Source organism: Carex rostrata, chromosome 9, assembly GCF_964058835.1.
Source record: "Carex rostrata chromosome 9, lpCarRost1.2, whole genome shotgun sequence".
NCBI classification, from domain to species: Eukaryota; Viridiplantae; Streptophyta; class Magnoliopsida; order Poales; family Cyperaceae; genus Carex; species Carex rostrata.
Window position 1 is genome coordinate 8,583,802 of NC_135926.1, and position 16,111 is coordinate 8,599,912.

Sequence of the window (16,111 nt, forward strand, 5' to 3'; positions counted from 1 at the left end):
GACCGAAATTTTTATTAATAGGAAATATATTAAATAATATCCAGATTAGAGAACACTTTTGATTTTTTTCGAGATATAGGGAAAACGTTTTGATTTATCACAGCCTCTGGCCGTTATGGCTTATCACGGCCAGGATTAACACTAATTACCGCACTTATTAAAAAAAAAAAAAAAAAGAGTTCCTGGCCGTGATTGATAATCACGGCCAGAATTCAAATCCAGTGCAATATCTGACCGTGTAGAATGAGATATGGACACGTGTAGAATGAGATCTGAGTTTGTCCATTTTAATATGGCATATATACTGGCCGTGATTATCAATCACGGGCATGAAATTTTTTTTTATTTTTTATTTTAATAAGTGCAGTAATTAGTGCTAATCTTGGCCGTGATAAGTCATAACGACCTGAGGCCGTGATAAATCAAAACGTTTCCTATATCTCGAAAAAAATCAAAAGTGTTCTCTAATCTAATCTGAATATTTTTTTATTATATTTCCTATTAATAAAAATTTCGGCCCCGAGAGATATACTAGGGTTCTGGACCGATAACTAGGATTCTATTCAATTTTTGAACTTTGACTTCTTCCCCAACGAGATATTTAAAACAAGTTTGGCATCTCCAACTCCCATCTCGAAGAACAACATTTCTGCGTGTTGGTTTCGCAAATCCTTCCCCCGACCAATTTCTCTGAATCCCGCACGCCGCGACGAACAAGACGCGGTTGGTAAAAGAAAAAAAAGGCCATTTTTTATTCTTATTCTGTACGCCATAAAAGAAAAAAAAGGCCATTTTCCCAGTCTGAAAGAAAAGGAAGAAAAATTAAGGCCTGAGCAGAGCTAGCTTTGTCTCAAAGGGATGCATGAGCTTTAGTTCTACAACTGAAGTTACAGCCTCTTCACACCTCTGCATTGCCCGGTAAATTAAGAATCTTCTCCTTTTCGTTTATTTCTCTTTCATTTCTTATTAAATTTCACAAATTTAAGAATAGCTTTTTCAGCCATTCTCTCTTTTGACATTTCTCTTTTGAAAAAAAAGTAATATAATGTTTTCAGCTTTCACACTTGTCTAAAAGTCTCAAAAAATCTTAAGCAAAGTTCATTAGTCCGTAATTTTTCTTTTGCTGAACTACTAATCAAGTTTTGCCTCTCAATAGTTTTAAAAGGGAAGCATAAATTGTTCCTCTTATCAGAGTAGTAAGATTTGGGAACCAAAATTTGAATTAATTAAAGCAATTCAGATTTATAATTCCTTAAATAAAAGACGTCAAGTTTTCAATCAAAGAAAAAGATAGGTTAATGAGCTAGTTTCAGCTGGTGTTGACGAACTTCTTATCCAAATTAACAATCAATGCCAACTCTCAAAGTGCTGTGCGATAGCAAGTTTGGTATGAATCATGGTAGAACGGGGAGCATTCCAGCAACTATTAAACAAATCATAAAAACTAGTTTTAGGTCTTCATGTTGAGCTATGGGTTAAACTTCAGGTCGAGTTGTCATTATACCAGTTACCCAATAAGATTCAGATTTGGTGCATCAGTACTGCCATGTAAATAGCTCTAATACCAAAAAAAAAAAATCAATGGGAATGATTTTGGGTGTATTGTTAATTCGTTATACTTGGATGTGCCATAAAGCTTGAGGCCATGGACGCACACTTGAAGTACCTAATCAAATAATACTTCGGATTGGCCCATTAAACTAAGTAAAGCCACATATAAACTAGCCATTATGTTTTAGGGCCTATATTTAATATATATATATTGCAATTGGAATGGAAACTATTACCATAATCATTATTCCTGGAGCAAGGACAACAGTTTCAATTTCATTGTTATTTAAACATAACTTAGAAGCAAAAGTAAAGGAAATATGGAGTACTGGAAAGAATTGCAGCTTCGGGATGAGATAGCCTTAATCCCAATTAAACTATCAGATTAGTTTTCTTTTATTTTGTTTGATTTAGGCTTTGGTTCTAGAGCATTCTGACAAATAATTTTGACCTCCAATTATAGAATTTTATTTAATCAATTTGTCTATTGGAGTTTCTAGTAATACAAGGGCTTAAATGATGCCTAAAATACTGACTTTTAATGAATATACTAGAAATCTAATTGGGCTTGTTTCTGGTATGAATCAGATGAGTTTGTTTTGGGTTTTAACTTCAGGGTCAAAATCAACGACTACTGTACAACTGCTTCGTATTGTACCTGCCATCACAAATATACTGTTCCTGATTCTTTCTTCCTTGGTCAGAAGTCAAATCAAACAAAATTGACCTTCTTGGTCAAATAAAAACACGGAATTTACATATGCCTTCTGAAGAAACATGCAAAATTTTCAAAGTTCATACAGACAAATGGATTATTTTGGTCAAATTTAAGGTCCTGACTCCTGAACATTGTCAATATATATTCCCTATTAATTTATCATAAAATGCAGAGAGTCTTTGTTACTGAAAGAGAAGAAAATGAGTGATCCGGCCTGCTTGACTCTAAGATCACATGGTGCTAGGGTAGCACGAATCCATTTGTACGACTGGGTAATATTAGTGGCTTTAATTGTCACTGATGTTTTGTTGAATGTGATTGAGCCATATCACCGATTTGTTGGAAGAGACATGATGACCGATCTCAGGTACCCCATGAAAAGCAACACTGTACCCATTTGGGCTGTGCCGGTACACCTCTCTATCTTCTCCCCCTAATATAACACATTAACAGAAGTAACTTATTTACCTTTATTTTACTAGTACCTGTGAAAATTTCAATATCAGTGGGTTCCTAGCTTTTTAAAATGGAACTCTTTCAAGGAGGTTTCGTACTTGAGAGGTCATGAGTGTCAGACCGTTAGCACGAGTCTGCATCGGCCATCATTTTGATGCAGCAGATGTGCCATTTTTTATGGTAGCCATCTGATCAAAATCGAACAACTAGATTACACCTTTGTTTTTTCTAGGGAAATTTTGTCACTGATCTGAACCATCCAATTTTGGTTGGACTTTGATTGGATGGATATTATCATAATGGCCTATCATGCCGCCATCATTTTTGTGGCAGCCACTGCAAGTTGTACAATGATGCATGTGGAACCTTGAGACTTCTCTATTTATTCCAAAAATAAAATAAAAAGGGACTTCTAACTGTGATTTTGGTATAATTATCTAGATATTTTCTTATTTTGTGCTTGCATTTATGTAATTGTAGATATATGCTGTAATTGGACCCATATTGATAATTACTGGAATATACTTCAAGAAGAAAAATGTGTATGATTTTCACCATGCTATTCTTGGTTTGTGACTCCTACATTCATTTTGTTACTCTTTTTCTTCTTTTTATTGTGGGTTGTGGGTACCAAGCCTTATCAGTTTGGTACCATGACCCCACTTTAGATAACTCTGTTGAAAAGAAATCTATAATTGGGATACATTTGCAAAACAGGCCTCCTCTTTTCAGTGCTTATAACAGCTGTCCTAACTGATGCGATTAAAGATGGTGTGGGACGGCCCCGGCCTGATTTCTTCTGGCGCTGTTTCCCCGATGGAATTGATGTACACTTTTTTCCCTGTTAATAAAGCTTTCACTTTTGCTGCTGTCCTGGAATACTAGTTACATTTTGCATCTGTAATTGCGGGCCATCTTATCTGACCATATTTTCAAGAAAGGATTACTTTATCGCTCAGTGTACCCCACTACTGGCTGTAACCTACAAAGCTAGACTGAAATGTAATTGCTGACCTTTTTATGAGGTTTCTAGATCTGTGGAAGAAACTTGTCCGTATGCAAAACACATTATTGATTGATAATACAAGTTGAACTAAATGCTATAGAAGCAAAGAAAAGCACCAAAGAAAAAAAAATGGAAGTATACTCCGGAGCGAAGAATACCACAATCAATCCTTTCAACTGCAATGATATTGCTTGATCAATGTTACTTTTCTTGTTTTTCTAATCTAATAATGAACTTTTGCTTCTTAGAAATATGATAATGTGACATTAGGTGTGATATGCCATGGAGAAAAGAGTGTCATTAAAGAAGGTCACAAGAGCTTTCCAAGTGGTCATACTTCATGTGCGTTGACCAGCTACCTCTCATTAAAAGTACATATATTAGCAATTGAGTTTGTTTGTTTATGTTGGTACGCTGTTTTGCTACACAACAACAAAAAATACTGTCCTTTAGGAGGTAGAAAACTTTTGGGATTCAATGTATCACTTTCAACAGAGAATGTAAAAGTTCAGGTTGATTGAAAGCAAAATCTTCAGTTCTAAATTCAAGTTTGTATTTAATTCAGATACAAATGTCTTCAATTTCAAATAATTTTTTGAAATAATAATAACAATGATGTTGTTTCTGTTGATACTTATTTTGATTGACCTATGTATTATGCAGGGTCATTTGCGGGTCTCGGTTTTTGTTCGTGGTATCTGGCAGGGAAACTGAAGGCTTTTGACCGAAGAGGTCATGTTGGCAAATTATGCGTAGTCATTGCCCCTTTGCTTCTTGCAGCCATGGTTGCAGTATCTCGAGTTGATGATTACTGGCACCACTGGCAAGATGTCTTTACTGGTGGCTTTTTAGGTGTATTTCACATTTCAGCTGTTCTGTCAGATTCTTATGTGATATCATCTAAACTTTATTATATACAAATTTTTAAGAAAACAATTTTTAGCCTTGCTCCCTGTTACCTGTTCCAAGAAAATGTAAAAGCAATACATCATTCTGTAATAAATGCCTCCGGTCCCTACTGAAGTATCCACTAGATGCCAATTTTACCAAAACAGGTAGCAGAGAGCCAGAGGGAACTAAATAAAGCAAGAGATTGAAAATTTATGGAAATTGTGCTGCTGCCAGAAAAATTTACCATGGGACATGCATGCCAAAATTAAAAAAAAAAAAAAAAATTGTCAGTTCAGGCAACTCACATTTTCAATGACTTTCATCAATAGCTATTTGAAAATTTGCAATCAGTACCCGATTACATTGCTTTGTCTTTACAAAACATCCGACTTTTGAGGATTCATATATCATATTCTCCTCTAAGCCTTCATTTTAGAAGTTAGTAACTTAAAAATTTGACATTTCTATTTGAGTTTTAAACTTTATTCTTTTTAACTCGTGAAATTAGAGGCATGATAGAAGCACAAAAGATGTAGGCCTTTGGACACCTTTTCCACATTATTATGGTCTGTTATATTTATTTGTTTTTTCATTCGCAGGACTGACAGTTGCCACAGTTTGCTATCTACAGTTCTTCCCACTTCCTTCTGATGATAGTGGTATGTTACTCAGCAATCAAAAATCTTTTGCTATGAACGTTAATATTAATTGGTATTTGACTGATCTATTTTTCATTAGTCTCAAATTTGGTAACTATGATCATATGATGCATTGTTATCTAAGTTGGTTGGTGCAAACCACCTATTGTACATGCCATGTTAATTTACATTCCATACAAACTGTGGGCTGCATTTCGTAATTTTGCAAGTTTTTTGCATAATTATTAATGTACCTAAATATGCTGCTGCATAGATTAAGACATCAAGTTGCATGCTATAAAAATATATATATATATACTTCTTTCTCTTGTAGCTTTATGGCCACATGCATACCACGTTGAAATCTTGACACGGAACAGCAATGGAGATGTGCAAACTGGAATGATTCCACTCACTGTGAGCAATGGAGCTGTGCAAACTGGAACAAACCCATTCATTGTGAACACTGTCGAGATCGGGGAGAGCACTCCTTATTTTTCCGATAGTGGGTCTCAGCACGATGAAAGAGATACAAACCCCATCTTGGAAAATATGGAAACTGGCCGGAGGCAACATTGATTTTGTGATCCAAAACTTGCTTAAGAGTATATTTTTTTTCTTGCTGTAGTCCTATGCATCTTTACTGGATTTTTCTTTTGATGTAATTCTAGTATACATTTCATCTCATGATCATGTTCGTTTACTGTCTGTATTTGTATAAAATTCAAATTACGAAACTTATTTGTCTATCATTTAGATATGCAATAAATCAAATCTGGCTTAATTTGAATGTCAGTTTTCACCCCACCAAAGAATTTGAAGAATTCCTAAAGGATTAAATTTTCCAAGTCCTTTGGTGGTTGACTAAATAAATTCAAAGTCGATACAAAGTCTATGTAAATAATAAAAAAATTATATAGATAGTTTTGAAGTTGTTTATGCAGCGTTCTGTGAGGCTTTTTTTAAAACCCGTTTTTAAATATCTTTTTATTAATGCAAAACCGTAGGGATGGCAGTTTGCCTCCTTGCCATCAAAAAAAAAAAAAAAAAAAATCCGTTTTTATATAGAAACGACTCAGCACACCATATTGCCAATGCGAAGCCTTCAATTAAGAACATGCACGAATCTTGATTGCAGTTGTACGCTGCAGATCAATTAAAGGAGAAGAAACTCGCAGAACTATCACTATAATCTGTATATAGTTTGAAAGCAAACAACAAACCACATATCCCAACCCTTTCCCTAATTCTACCATTCAGCAACACATAATTTTATCAATATTAATTCATCAAATACAAGTACAGCGGTACAATATTATAGAAGTTTTAATCATTTGCACCTCATACTGCTGCCCTTCAACGGAAGCATATTCTTTGCGGAGTTTTTCCGTGCGGAGCTTTTAATCTGGTCCGTTTGTTTCGGATCAGACGAACCAGATTAAAAGTTCCGCAAATTTTGAGAATTTTTTTTTCAATTCGGGTAAGATCTAATCTGATCCGTCCGATCCAAAACGAACAGACCAGATTAAAAGCTCCGCACGGAAAAACTCCGCAGAGGATACGCTTCTGCCCTTCAACATCGTCTTCAACAGTTAACACACATTTTTTATAAAAAAAAAAAAAAAAAAAAAAACTAATTCACTTGAGACACTTATCCACAATTTTTTTTTAAAAAAAGTCAAGAGCAAAATAGTATTGAGTATTAGCTGCATATCCATCCAAAACACTTTCTATTTCGTTCTATCCAAATAATACACATAAAAGCAATCATTATTATCAAACATTACAGCCTGTCAACTTTTACCGGAACTAAACAAGAATCCCAAAACTCTTGCAAGAGAGACACTGTAACGTTTAAATCCTGAACACTGCTATTATTAAAAAAAATGGCTAAAATGATGAAATTAAAGGATCAAAGAACATGTAGAAAATAAATGACTCACATATTTATAATTGTCACAAACGTAACTACATATTTCTATAAACCTCTTCATTCCCTTTTTAAATAAATTTATCTCTTGTTAATTATTTTTGTTCATGCTAACCATAAAAAAAGTTTGATTTTCAAATATATTTTAAGGTGTCACGATAGTTTTATTTAAATGGCATCCCCCACCCACCCACCAACACACACAGCAATTTCCGAAATCATAAAGGATCTAACTGTAATTAAATATCCTATCAAACAACATCATCCTCTACAGTACTAAATGACATATTATGTAAACTATTAAGCAATTGTCTTTCCAATAGTTCAATTCTATTTGTGAGACATTGAAAGTTTGTACTTTTCTTCTATGTAGGAAATCAACGGGTCAAACCCTTTTCATCACATAAATCTGAAATGCTTTTTAACGTGCGACCTTTTTAAGATTTCAAGTGACTTCTACATATAAAATATAATGTAAGGATAAATTAATACTTATTTAAGGGAATGGAAAGAAATACTTTGTTTGAAAGAGGTCAAATTTAAAACGAGTTCCTTAAAAAAAAGAAATGGATTTTAGCTTCTTACAATAAAATAAAATGAAAAACCGAAGTTTGTTCAATGAAATCTATTTTTCGACTTGTTATCTCTCTTCCTTATTAAGGAGCTTAATGTCTAAATCCTGCAAAGACCCTGATTTATTAATTTTTTTTCGGAAGGAACTTAAGCATGCACTGGTCGGGCCGCATATGATCCCAGCGCCCGTAGACCGCGCGCCGCACCCGTGGACCACGCCTCTGAACAACGCACGGCGCCTGCGGACCGAACCTGTGCACCGCGCACCCTTTTTTTTTCTGCTGAAGGCGGGATTCGAACCCAATTGGGTTCTGTTGGTGCCAAAATTCTTACCACTACACTAGAGTTCAAATGTGTTATCTTGTAGATAAATTTAATATATAACTATTTTTCTCTACAAATTTGATTTAAATTATAATTATATAAATATCATATATAAAATAATAAAATATATATATATATATATCAATTCCTTCATTTTTGAAAATTGCCGTATCGCCGTATCCGTATCGTATCAGTATTATTATTGCTTTGAGATTTGTGCAGCACGTATTTGAACGGTTGATTTTCAAAAAGGTCACGCAAATAATGAAATAATGAAACGCTTGATCTTCTTCATTTTGTAATATTTTATAATGAAATAATCTGTTTCCGTTGCAACACACGGGTACGATGCTAGTTTGTTTTTTAAGGAGGGTTTAAAAGGAGATGTCTGATTAATTGTTTTTAAATTTAATCAATACCCTATAAAAAATGCAAATTTCTAAATGGAAGTAGATAATAAGAAAGCAAAATTGTAACTATATCATGAATCTAACATGAAGATTCAACTTGATGGTTCCATTTACACACTTTGTGTATGTACATCAGGTTTTCAATTATGTAAAAACAGGTTGCCGGGTTACAGTTACGGAATATAATGATGAAGAGGATAACAACACACTTTTTGGATGTATAAACGCATTTTTTGTGACTAAAGGTAGTATGATATAAACAAATTTTCGTGCTTATTATCTTGTACAAATTGTAAACTACTTGATAACTACATGTCATAAATAAAATTCTCATAATTCTAACATTTAATTTTACTTATATAAAATATAAAATATTAGAGAAAATCAAATTACAAATGTTATATTAACCGGATCGACATCTCCAGGGACTACAATAAGATACAAAATAATTATTTAGATTAAGCTACTGCATCCATCAGTGAGCTTAACTTCCACCTTTATACGGATTTTAGGATATAAAACTGAATCGACATCTCCAGGGACTACAATAAAATACAAAATAATGATTGAGATTATTAGTTTTAAAATCATATTTCTCTATTAAATAAAAATGATATTAATTTTTTCCGAATAATCCTTCCAATTTTCTGGAAAATATCGAACCAGATTATCTGCTTAACCAAGAAGAACTAATAAGTCATACATTTCCTTCTATTTATAATAATATAACTTACGGTAATATATAAGTCATCAAGAAAAGGTATAGAACTAGAAAGAAGTCATAGGCAACAAATTATCTAAAACACATCATTGCCTTGATTTTATTATGGTGCTATTACAGGTTTATTTTCTAATCTATTTTAGGTGCTCTTTTCTAAAAGGAATATGAAAACTCCGATGCACAAAAGCAATTCCCTAGGACTGCTATAACCTAAATCCCTAATTATTAAAAATACTCCACTTATATTTACTGAGATCAAGACTACATTTGTTGCGCAGTTGATATGTTCACATAAGTTTGCCATTAGGTTTGGTCGGATATTCAGGTAGAACTAGTGTTGGTTTGATTTACCAACTTTTAGAGTATCTCATTTCAGGTGCGGGTCCAACTTCAACTAGTCGATAGACTATTTGAGCATCAATGTAATTATTCTCAGTCTAACAAAATTCCTTATATAAATATTTTTGGCCATTGATTTATTACTGTAATAAAATTGATAAATTAATTATGCTTAGTTTTTTCATTTATTTGTACCTATTTTTTTATTAGAACAAAGTTTACATTATTTAAGAAAATAACAATTAACTTATTGCAAATTATATCTTATCTGCATAATTTGAAAATGATCATATTTACCGACAAGAAAACAAATTGAAGCCATTTTATTGCACAAGTCTTCTTTCGCACTAGTATCTTTGATAGTCAAATTAGTAATTGTATAGTCCAACAATTTAGGAAAAAAATAATATAGTCACTAAGCATTCAATATATTACGTGCAAATATTTAACGGTTAAAAAAGAAATCTATATAACTAAATTAATTTAGATTGAATTGAGAATATAATACTGTTATACCAAAAAAGGTATAGTACTAAGTTTTAATACAATTAGATGTACCTTTTTTGTGCAACAAGTTTTTAGCGCCGTTGCCGGAGAGTATAAGTTAAATACTAAGTTTTTGCTTTAGAAATTTATTTCAGATTTTTAGTTTTCTTCATTTTTATTTTATATATTTTTTGTGATTAGTTGATTCTCACGATTTATTTTTTCTTGTGTGAGGTCTTATTCCGACGAGATAGAAGGACAATGGCACAATTCTACGACTATGAAACCTACCAATGGCATAACCCCCAATACCAAAATAATTCTTTTTCAAACACCTACAATCTTGATTGGAGAAACCATCCAAATACTTATGACCAATATTATCAAAAGTCAAAACCCATACCAAAACCGACAAAACCAAGGTCCATCTCAAATTGATCGGATAGAGAAAAAGCTGGAAAATTTCATTGCATTTACAGAGCAACTCGATATGGAACTAAGACAACAAAATGATAGGCTCCGCAAAGAGCGCGAAGCATGGAACGCCATGATGGATTCTATCACAACACTTGACGACACTGAACAACAACTTGTAACCATGTCATCCTTGCACCAATATGACAAAATCCCAATCAAGCCGGAAAGCAACTCAAGGGAGCACGATCATGCCATAGCCATGGAAGTCAAAATTGTGCATGAAGGGCAAAGTAGGGAGGACGAGCAAATCGAGAAAGAATCTCTGAAAAAGGAAGGTGAATCTCTAAAAGGGCAAGAATCCAACAAACCTCAAAAGGAGGAAGGTAAATCTCTCAAAAGGAATGCAAATCTACAAAGGAAAGGTATATCCCACCTCAAAAAAGGGAAAGTTATAACTCTCATCATAGATCTATTTTCTTTTCACAAAATTCGGTTGGACTAAATCTAAATGATCAAATTTGTAATTTTACAAATCAAATAAGGCAACCAAAAATTGAAAAAAAATGCCAAATTGACCAGATTTTTTTCAAAATTTTCAACCAACAAAAGTGAGAGTGAAAATACCACATTAAATGAAGAAGATAGCGAAATTTTTTCATATGATTTACCTCTTTTATTCACATTAGAAGAACCCGAAAGCTTCTCATCACCATACTCAAAAGAGAATACAACAATTGAAAAGCCAACATGTGATTTCGAAGCAAATGCAAATCCCTTGCCCAAAAAGATATTTGACCAACTTGAGTTCGGTAATTTTGAGTCGACCAATGCGAAATTAATTCTAGAAGATAGATCAATACAATCTCCACTTGGTGTTTTGAAAAATGTGGTCTTCAAAAATGAGAAAATTGAGATCCCCGCCGATTTTGTTGTACTTAAAAATGAGAAAGATGTTCAATCAAATAATCTTTTAAGTCTAATTATCTTAACAACGGCGGATGTACACAACAAAGTCAAAGAGGGGGAGCTTTCTTTCTCCGTTGGGAAGAAGAAAGAAAATTTTTATTTTCATAAGCCATTGATACCTCATAACAAAAATTCAGTTTGTATGATAGAAATTTCACAGGTTAATAGAGAATTTGTGCAAAACAAGTCGGTGGCAATATCTGAAACCGACAAACCTCGAGAAGTCGACAAGACGAAACAAGCTTGGCTCCCAAAAGCAAAATCCATAAAATTGATGGAAAAATTCAAAAACAGGAGCAAGAAGAAGTTGAGCAATACCAAAAAACGAGAAAATCGACACAAAATGGAGCAATGGGGAAGCCGCCGTCCCGATCCTCCACCCAAGCATTGAGGCCGCGCACACCACCACCACCTTCCGCCAATATAGTAGTCCATGTTTCTTCCTATTTACTTTTGTTTATTTTTACGCATTGGGGGACAATGCTTAATTTAAGTTTGGGGGATGGGAAGAAATTGTATTTGCATGCATGTTTATTTTTTTTCCAGTTTTTCAAAATATTTAGAATTTATAACCTTGTTTTTTACTTGACAATGAATAGGATTTGTGATTTTGAACTTAATTGCTTGGTGTCAAGATGTTTTACGAGGTTATGAAAAATAGAGTCTTGCATAATTATACTTAATTGTTTGAAAATGCATAAAGTATAAAATCATGTTTAATTTTTGTGTTAAAAATTGGCAAAAATAAAACATTTGATAAATTTGAGTGATTGATGGAAATTAGAAATTTTGATGCGAATTTTAACGAGTTTTTAGTAATACCCTTGGAATAATTTAAAATAACTACATAATTTGGCGAAAAACTTTGTGGAAATAAAGATTTATGAAAATGAAAACTTAGGATATAAATTTATTTTGAAAATGTAATTTGTTTGTGAAAAATGGATTTAGAAAGAACGGGATATCCATGGGTATGATTTAATGCCTAGGGATGTGTGTATTCATGATATATGCAAATAAAAAAAAAGTGAAACAAAAGAAAAGATGGAGATAAATAAGAGTACTAGCACAATAAATCCTATGGGATGCCTTTGAGTTCATCTCCCAAAGTAAAAAAAAAAAGAGTACTGGTACAATCCTACCGAATGCCTTTGAGCTCGAAATTTTTTCAAAAACTTTTGCATATATCAACACATAAAGTGCACGACTTTCTAACCTAAGTTGGACTCAAGCTTGGGGGATTTTAAAAGAATTTGCACAAATAAGAGTGCATTTTTTGTAACAAATTTAGATATCTAAAGTTTACAAATTCTAAGTCTTTAAAGAAATAAAAGTTAGAGTAAGCAAATTGTGGGGTGAAGCATGATTTAGCCAAGGGTTGAACTTTAGATTTGTAAAAAATTACATTGAGATTTTTAAACTTTGTCAAGATCATACAAATTTTTTGAAAGTTTGAGAAATGTATACTTGATATGATGTTAATTTGAGATCGAATTGTAGTCCAAGTTTAGATGTTGCTTGGGGACAAGCAATGTTCAAGCTTGGGGAAATTTGATAGGCCTAAATTATATACATATTCGATCTAATTTTTATCACGAAATAATATCAAATATCTTGTATTTTGAATATAAAGTGAATATAATACACTTAGGATCAAGTTACTGCGTTTGTTTGATTTTAATTTGCAGAAAATGAAGAAAAAGGATGAAAAACAAAGAAAAATGCCCAGTGCGGACGCACGGTTTGTGATATGGCCGCACTAAGTACTTAGATGGATTTCTGAACGCACACCAATTTTAAAAAAAAGTATAATAAGCTATTCATCAAAATCCGTGCGGATGCACGGATTTCGATGCAGCCGAAATCTGGACTCACAGGAAAAACCGAGCCCAGTGCGGGTGGCCTGGCCGCACTGTAGCAGAACACATAACTGGAGCCTGAACTTAAAATAGCCATAACTTTTGACTCGTAACTCTGTTTTGGGCATACGACCACTTTTTGGAAAGCTAGCAAGAAGATCTACAACATGAGAAACTAAAAAAAGAAATTTGGAGTTAGTCGGATGCACTAAACTCGCAGATTGCCAGAAATACGCGTTTTCAACACGGTTTCTATTTTTGGCGCACCAAGGACACGTTTTTACAGCTAAAATTGGACAAGGGAACCTGGGAAACAATCCAAATATAGCACCCACTAACTCCACTTCATAGCCTCTTAATTAGGCATAGCCCTTGGCTATAAAAGAGGGGATTCGTTCCCATTCAAAACAAAACATCCATTCCTATCTCTCTCTCCCTTAGTGCATGTCCATTTCCATCAAATATAGCGATAAATCTGCGGTAATTTCTGGAGTTCCTGAAGCTTTTCTAGGAAGGAGAAGAAGGTCCAAGCAAGATTTCGGCAAGTTTGAGGTTGTTGATTCAATAAAGGGTCTAATCATTTCTTTATTTCATTTCTTCTTATTTTTGCTAATTTTTGTAATGGATCTCTTCATGAGGGAGTAGATCTCTCTCTAGGGGTTTAGGTCAATGCATGAACTTGTTTAATTGTATCTTATTCAGTTATTTGTTTTTGTTATGATTGTTTTTATGGGATTTGATGTTAATTTCTGTGATTTATCATTTGTGTTAATTACATAATTAGTACTTGAATTGTAGTTATCCCGTTTTGGATTCAAAAGAACCAAAATTGACTAGGATCAATAGGATAATACCAATACCCGATTTTGGTTATTTTGAATCCAAGTCAATTTTGGTTCTTTCGAATCCAAAACGGGATAACTACAATTCAAATACTAATTATGTAATTAACACAAATGATAAATCACAGAAATTAATATCAAATCCCATAAAAACAATTATAACAAAAACAAATAACCGAATAAGATACAATTAAACAAGTTCATGTATTGATCTAAACCCCTAAAGAGAGATCTATTCCCTCATGAAGAGATCCATTACAAAAATTGATAAAAATAAGAAGAAATGAAATAAAGAAATAATTACACCCTTTATTGAATTAAGAACCCCAAACTTGCCGAAATCTTGCTTGGACCTTCTTCTCCTTCCGAGAAAAGCTTCAGGAACTCCAGAAATTACTGCAGATTTATCGCTATATTTGATGGAAATAGACATGCACTAATGGAGAGAGAGATAGGAATGGATGCTTTGTTTTGAATGAGAACGAACCCCCTCTTTTATAGCCAAGGGCTATGCCCAATTAAGAGACTAGGAAGTGGAGTTAGTGGATGTTATATTTGGATTGTTTTCCAGGTTGTCTTGTCCAATTTTAGCTGTAAAAATGTGTCATTGGTGCGCCAAAAATAGAAACCGTGTTGAAAACACGTATTTCTGGCTGTCTACGAGTTTAGTGCGTCCGATTGACTCCAAATTTCTTTTTTTAGTTCTCAAGTTGTAGATCTTCTTGCTAGATTTCCAAAAAGTGGTCGTATGCCCAAAACGGAGTTACGAGTCAAAAGTTATGGCTATTTTAAGTTTAGGCTCCAGTTATGCGTTCTGCTACAGTGCGGCCAGGCCACCCGCACTGGTGCTACAGTCCGTCCGCACTAGGCTCGGTTGTTCCTGTGCGTCCAGATTTCGGCCGCATCGAAATCCGTGCATCCGCACGGATTTTGATGAATAGCATATTATACATTTTTAAAATTGGCACGCGTTCAGAAATCCATCTAAGTACTTAGTGCGGCCATATCGCAAACCGTGCATCTGCACTGGACATTTTTCTTCGTTTTTTATCATTTTTCTTCATTTTCTGCAAATTAAAACCAAACAAACGTAGTAACTTGATTCTAGGTGTATTATATTCACTTTATATTCAAAATACAAGATATTTAATATTATTTTGTAATAAAAATTAGATCGAATATGTATATAATTTAGACCTATCAAATACTTTCTCTACAATCATATATATTATTGGCTCTCCCTATTATAAATATTTTTTGGCTCTGTCACTGCTACTAACGGAATAAGAGAAATAAAATAAAAATTAGCTATCCAGCTTAATATTCATTTTGGAAAGGATCATTCGTAAATAAATGGTCCACTGTTTCATCATTTTGACAAAACAAAACAAAAATACACTGAATTTTGTTCCATCATCTTGATAAAAAATACACTAGGGTTTTGGCTTCGCGAACATTTTTTGGATAGATTTGCTTTAGTTAAAATTCTTTTTCTTTGTATTAACCATAAAAATGTCCATTTTTTTTAATGAAATTGTAACCTACCAGTACCAAGTAGAAGAAACAAAATTACATTAACCCCTCAAATTCTAATCAATCATAATTTGAATATATATATATATTTTTTTTTTCATTTCTGTATCATGGAAGTAAAGGAATCTAACGCTAGTGTGCCACTCTACGGTGCTTCCCCAATTGCTTGAATCTTGACCCAAAACACCAACTTGATTTTGGAAACCAACATCTATCACAATCCAATCTGAAAGTTTTTGCCAGTGAAAATTTCATTTAATCTATTGCAATTATAATCAACAACTTTTTCTCCGAGAATTTTGCCTAAAACAGTTCGTGAAAACACTAACATGTTGGAAATTTATTATCTTTCACTAAAAGTGATTTGAAAATTTGACACTCACCTTGAGTCCTTGAGCTAAGAAAAGAAATCCTTTTATTATGGAATTAAAAAAAGCAGAGCAATATTTTC

The 16,111-nt window shown here is 33.4% G+C and overlaps 1 protein-coding gene across 1 annotated transcript; it reads left to right on the top strand.

Annotated features, from left to right (window-relative positions):
- Positions 1 to 617: 617 nt before the first annotated feature.
- LOC144559160 (lipid phosphate phosphatase 2-like) lies at positions 618 to 6,006 on the top strand. Its single transcript, XM_078308139.1, has 8 exons — positions 618 to 918; positions 2,442 to 2,679; positions 3,206 to 3,293; positions 3,443 to 3,552; positions 3,980 to 4,073; positions 4,395 to 4,583; positions 5,222 to 5,281; positions 5,595 to 6,006. Exons 1-8 carry the CDS (start codon positions 863 to 865, stop codon positions 5,837 to 5,839), a joined length of 1,080 nt encoding a protein of 359 aa, XP_078164265.1. The 5' UTR covers positions 618 to 862; the 3' UTR covers positions 5,840 to 6,006.
- The last annotated feature ends 10,105 nt before the right edge of the window (positions 6,007 to 16,111 follow it).

Coding starts and splice junctions, on each gene's coding strand:
- LOC144559160 (XM_078308139.1), top strand. CDS start 863: ATGAGCTTTAGTTCTACAACTGAAGTTACAGCCTCTTCACACCTCTGC. Junction 4,074..4,394: donor TCCAAGTGGTCATACTTCAT/GTGCGTTGACCA, acceptor TGTATTATGCAG/GGTCATTTGCGGGTCTCGGT. Junction 5,282..5,594: donor ACTTCCTTCTGATGATAGTG/GTATGTTACTCA, acceptor TTTCTCTTGTAG/CTTTATGGCCACATGCATAC.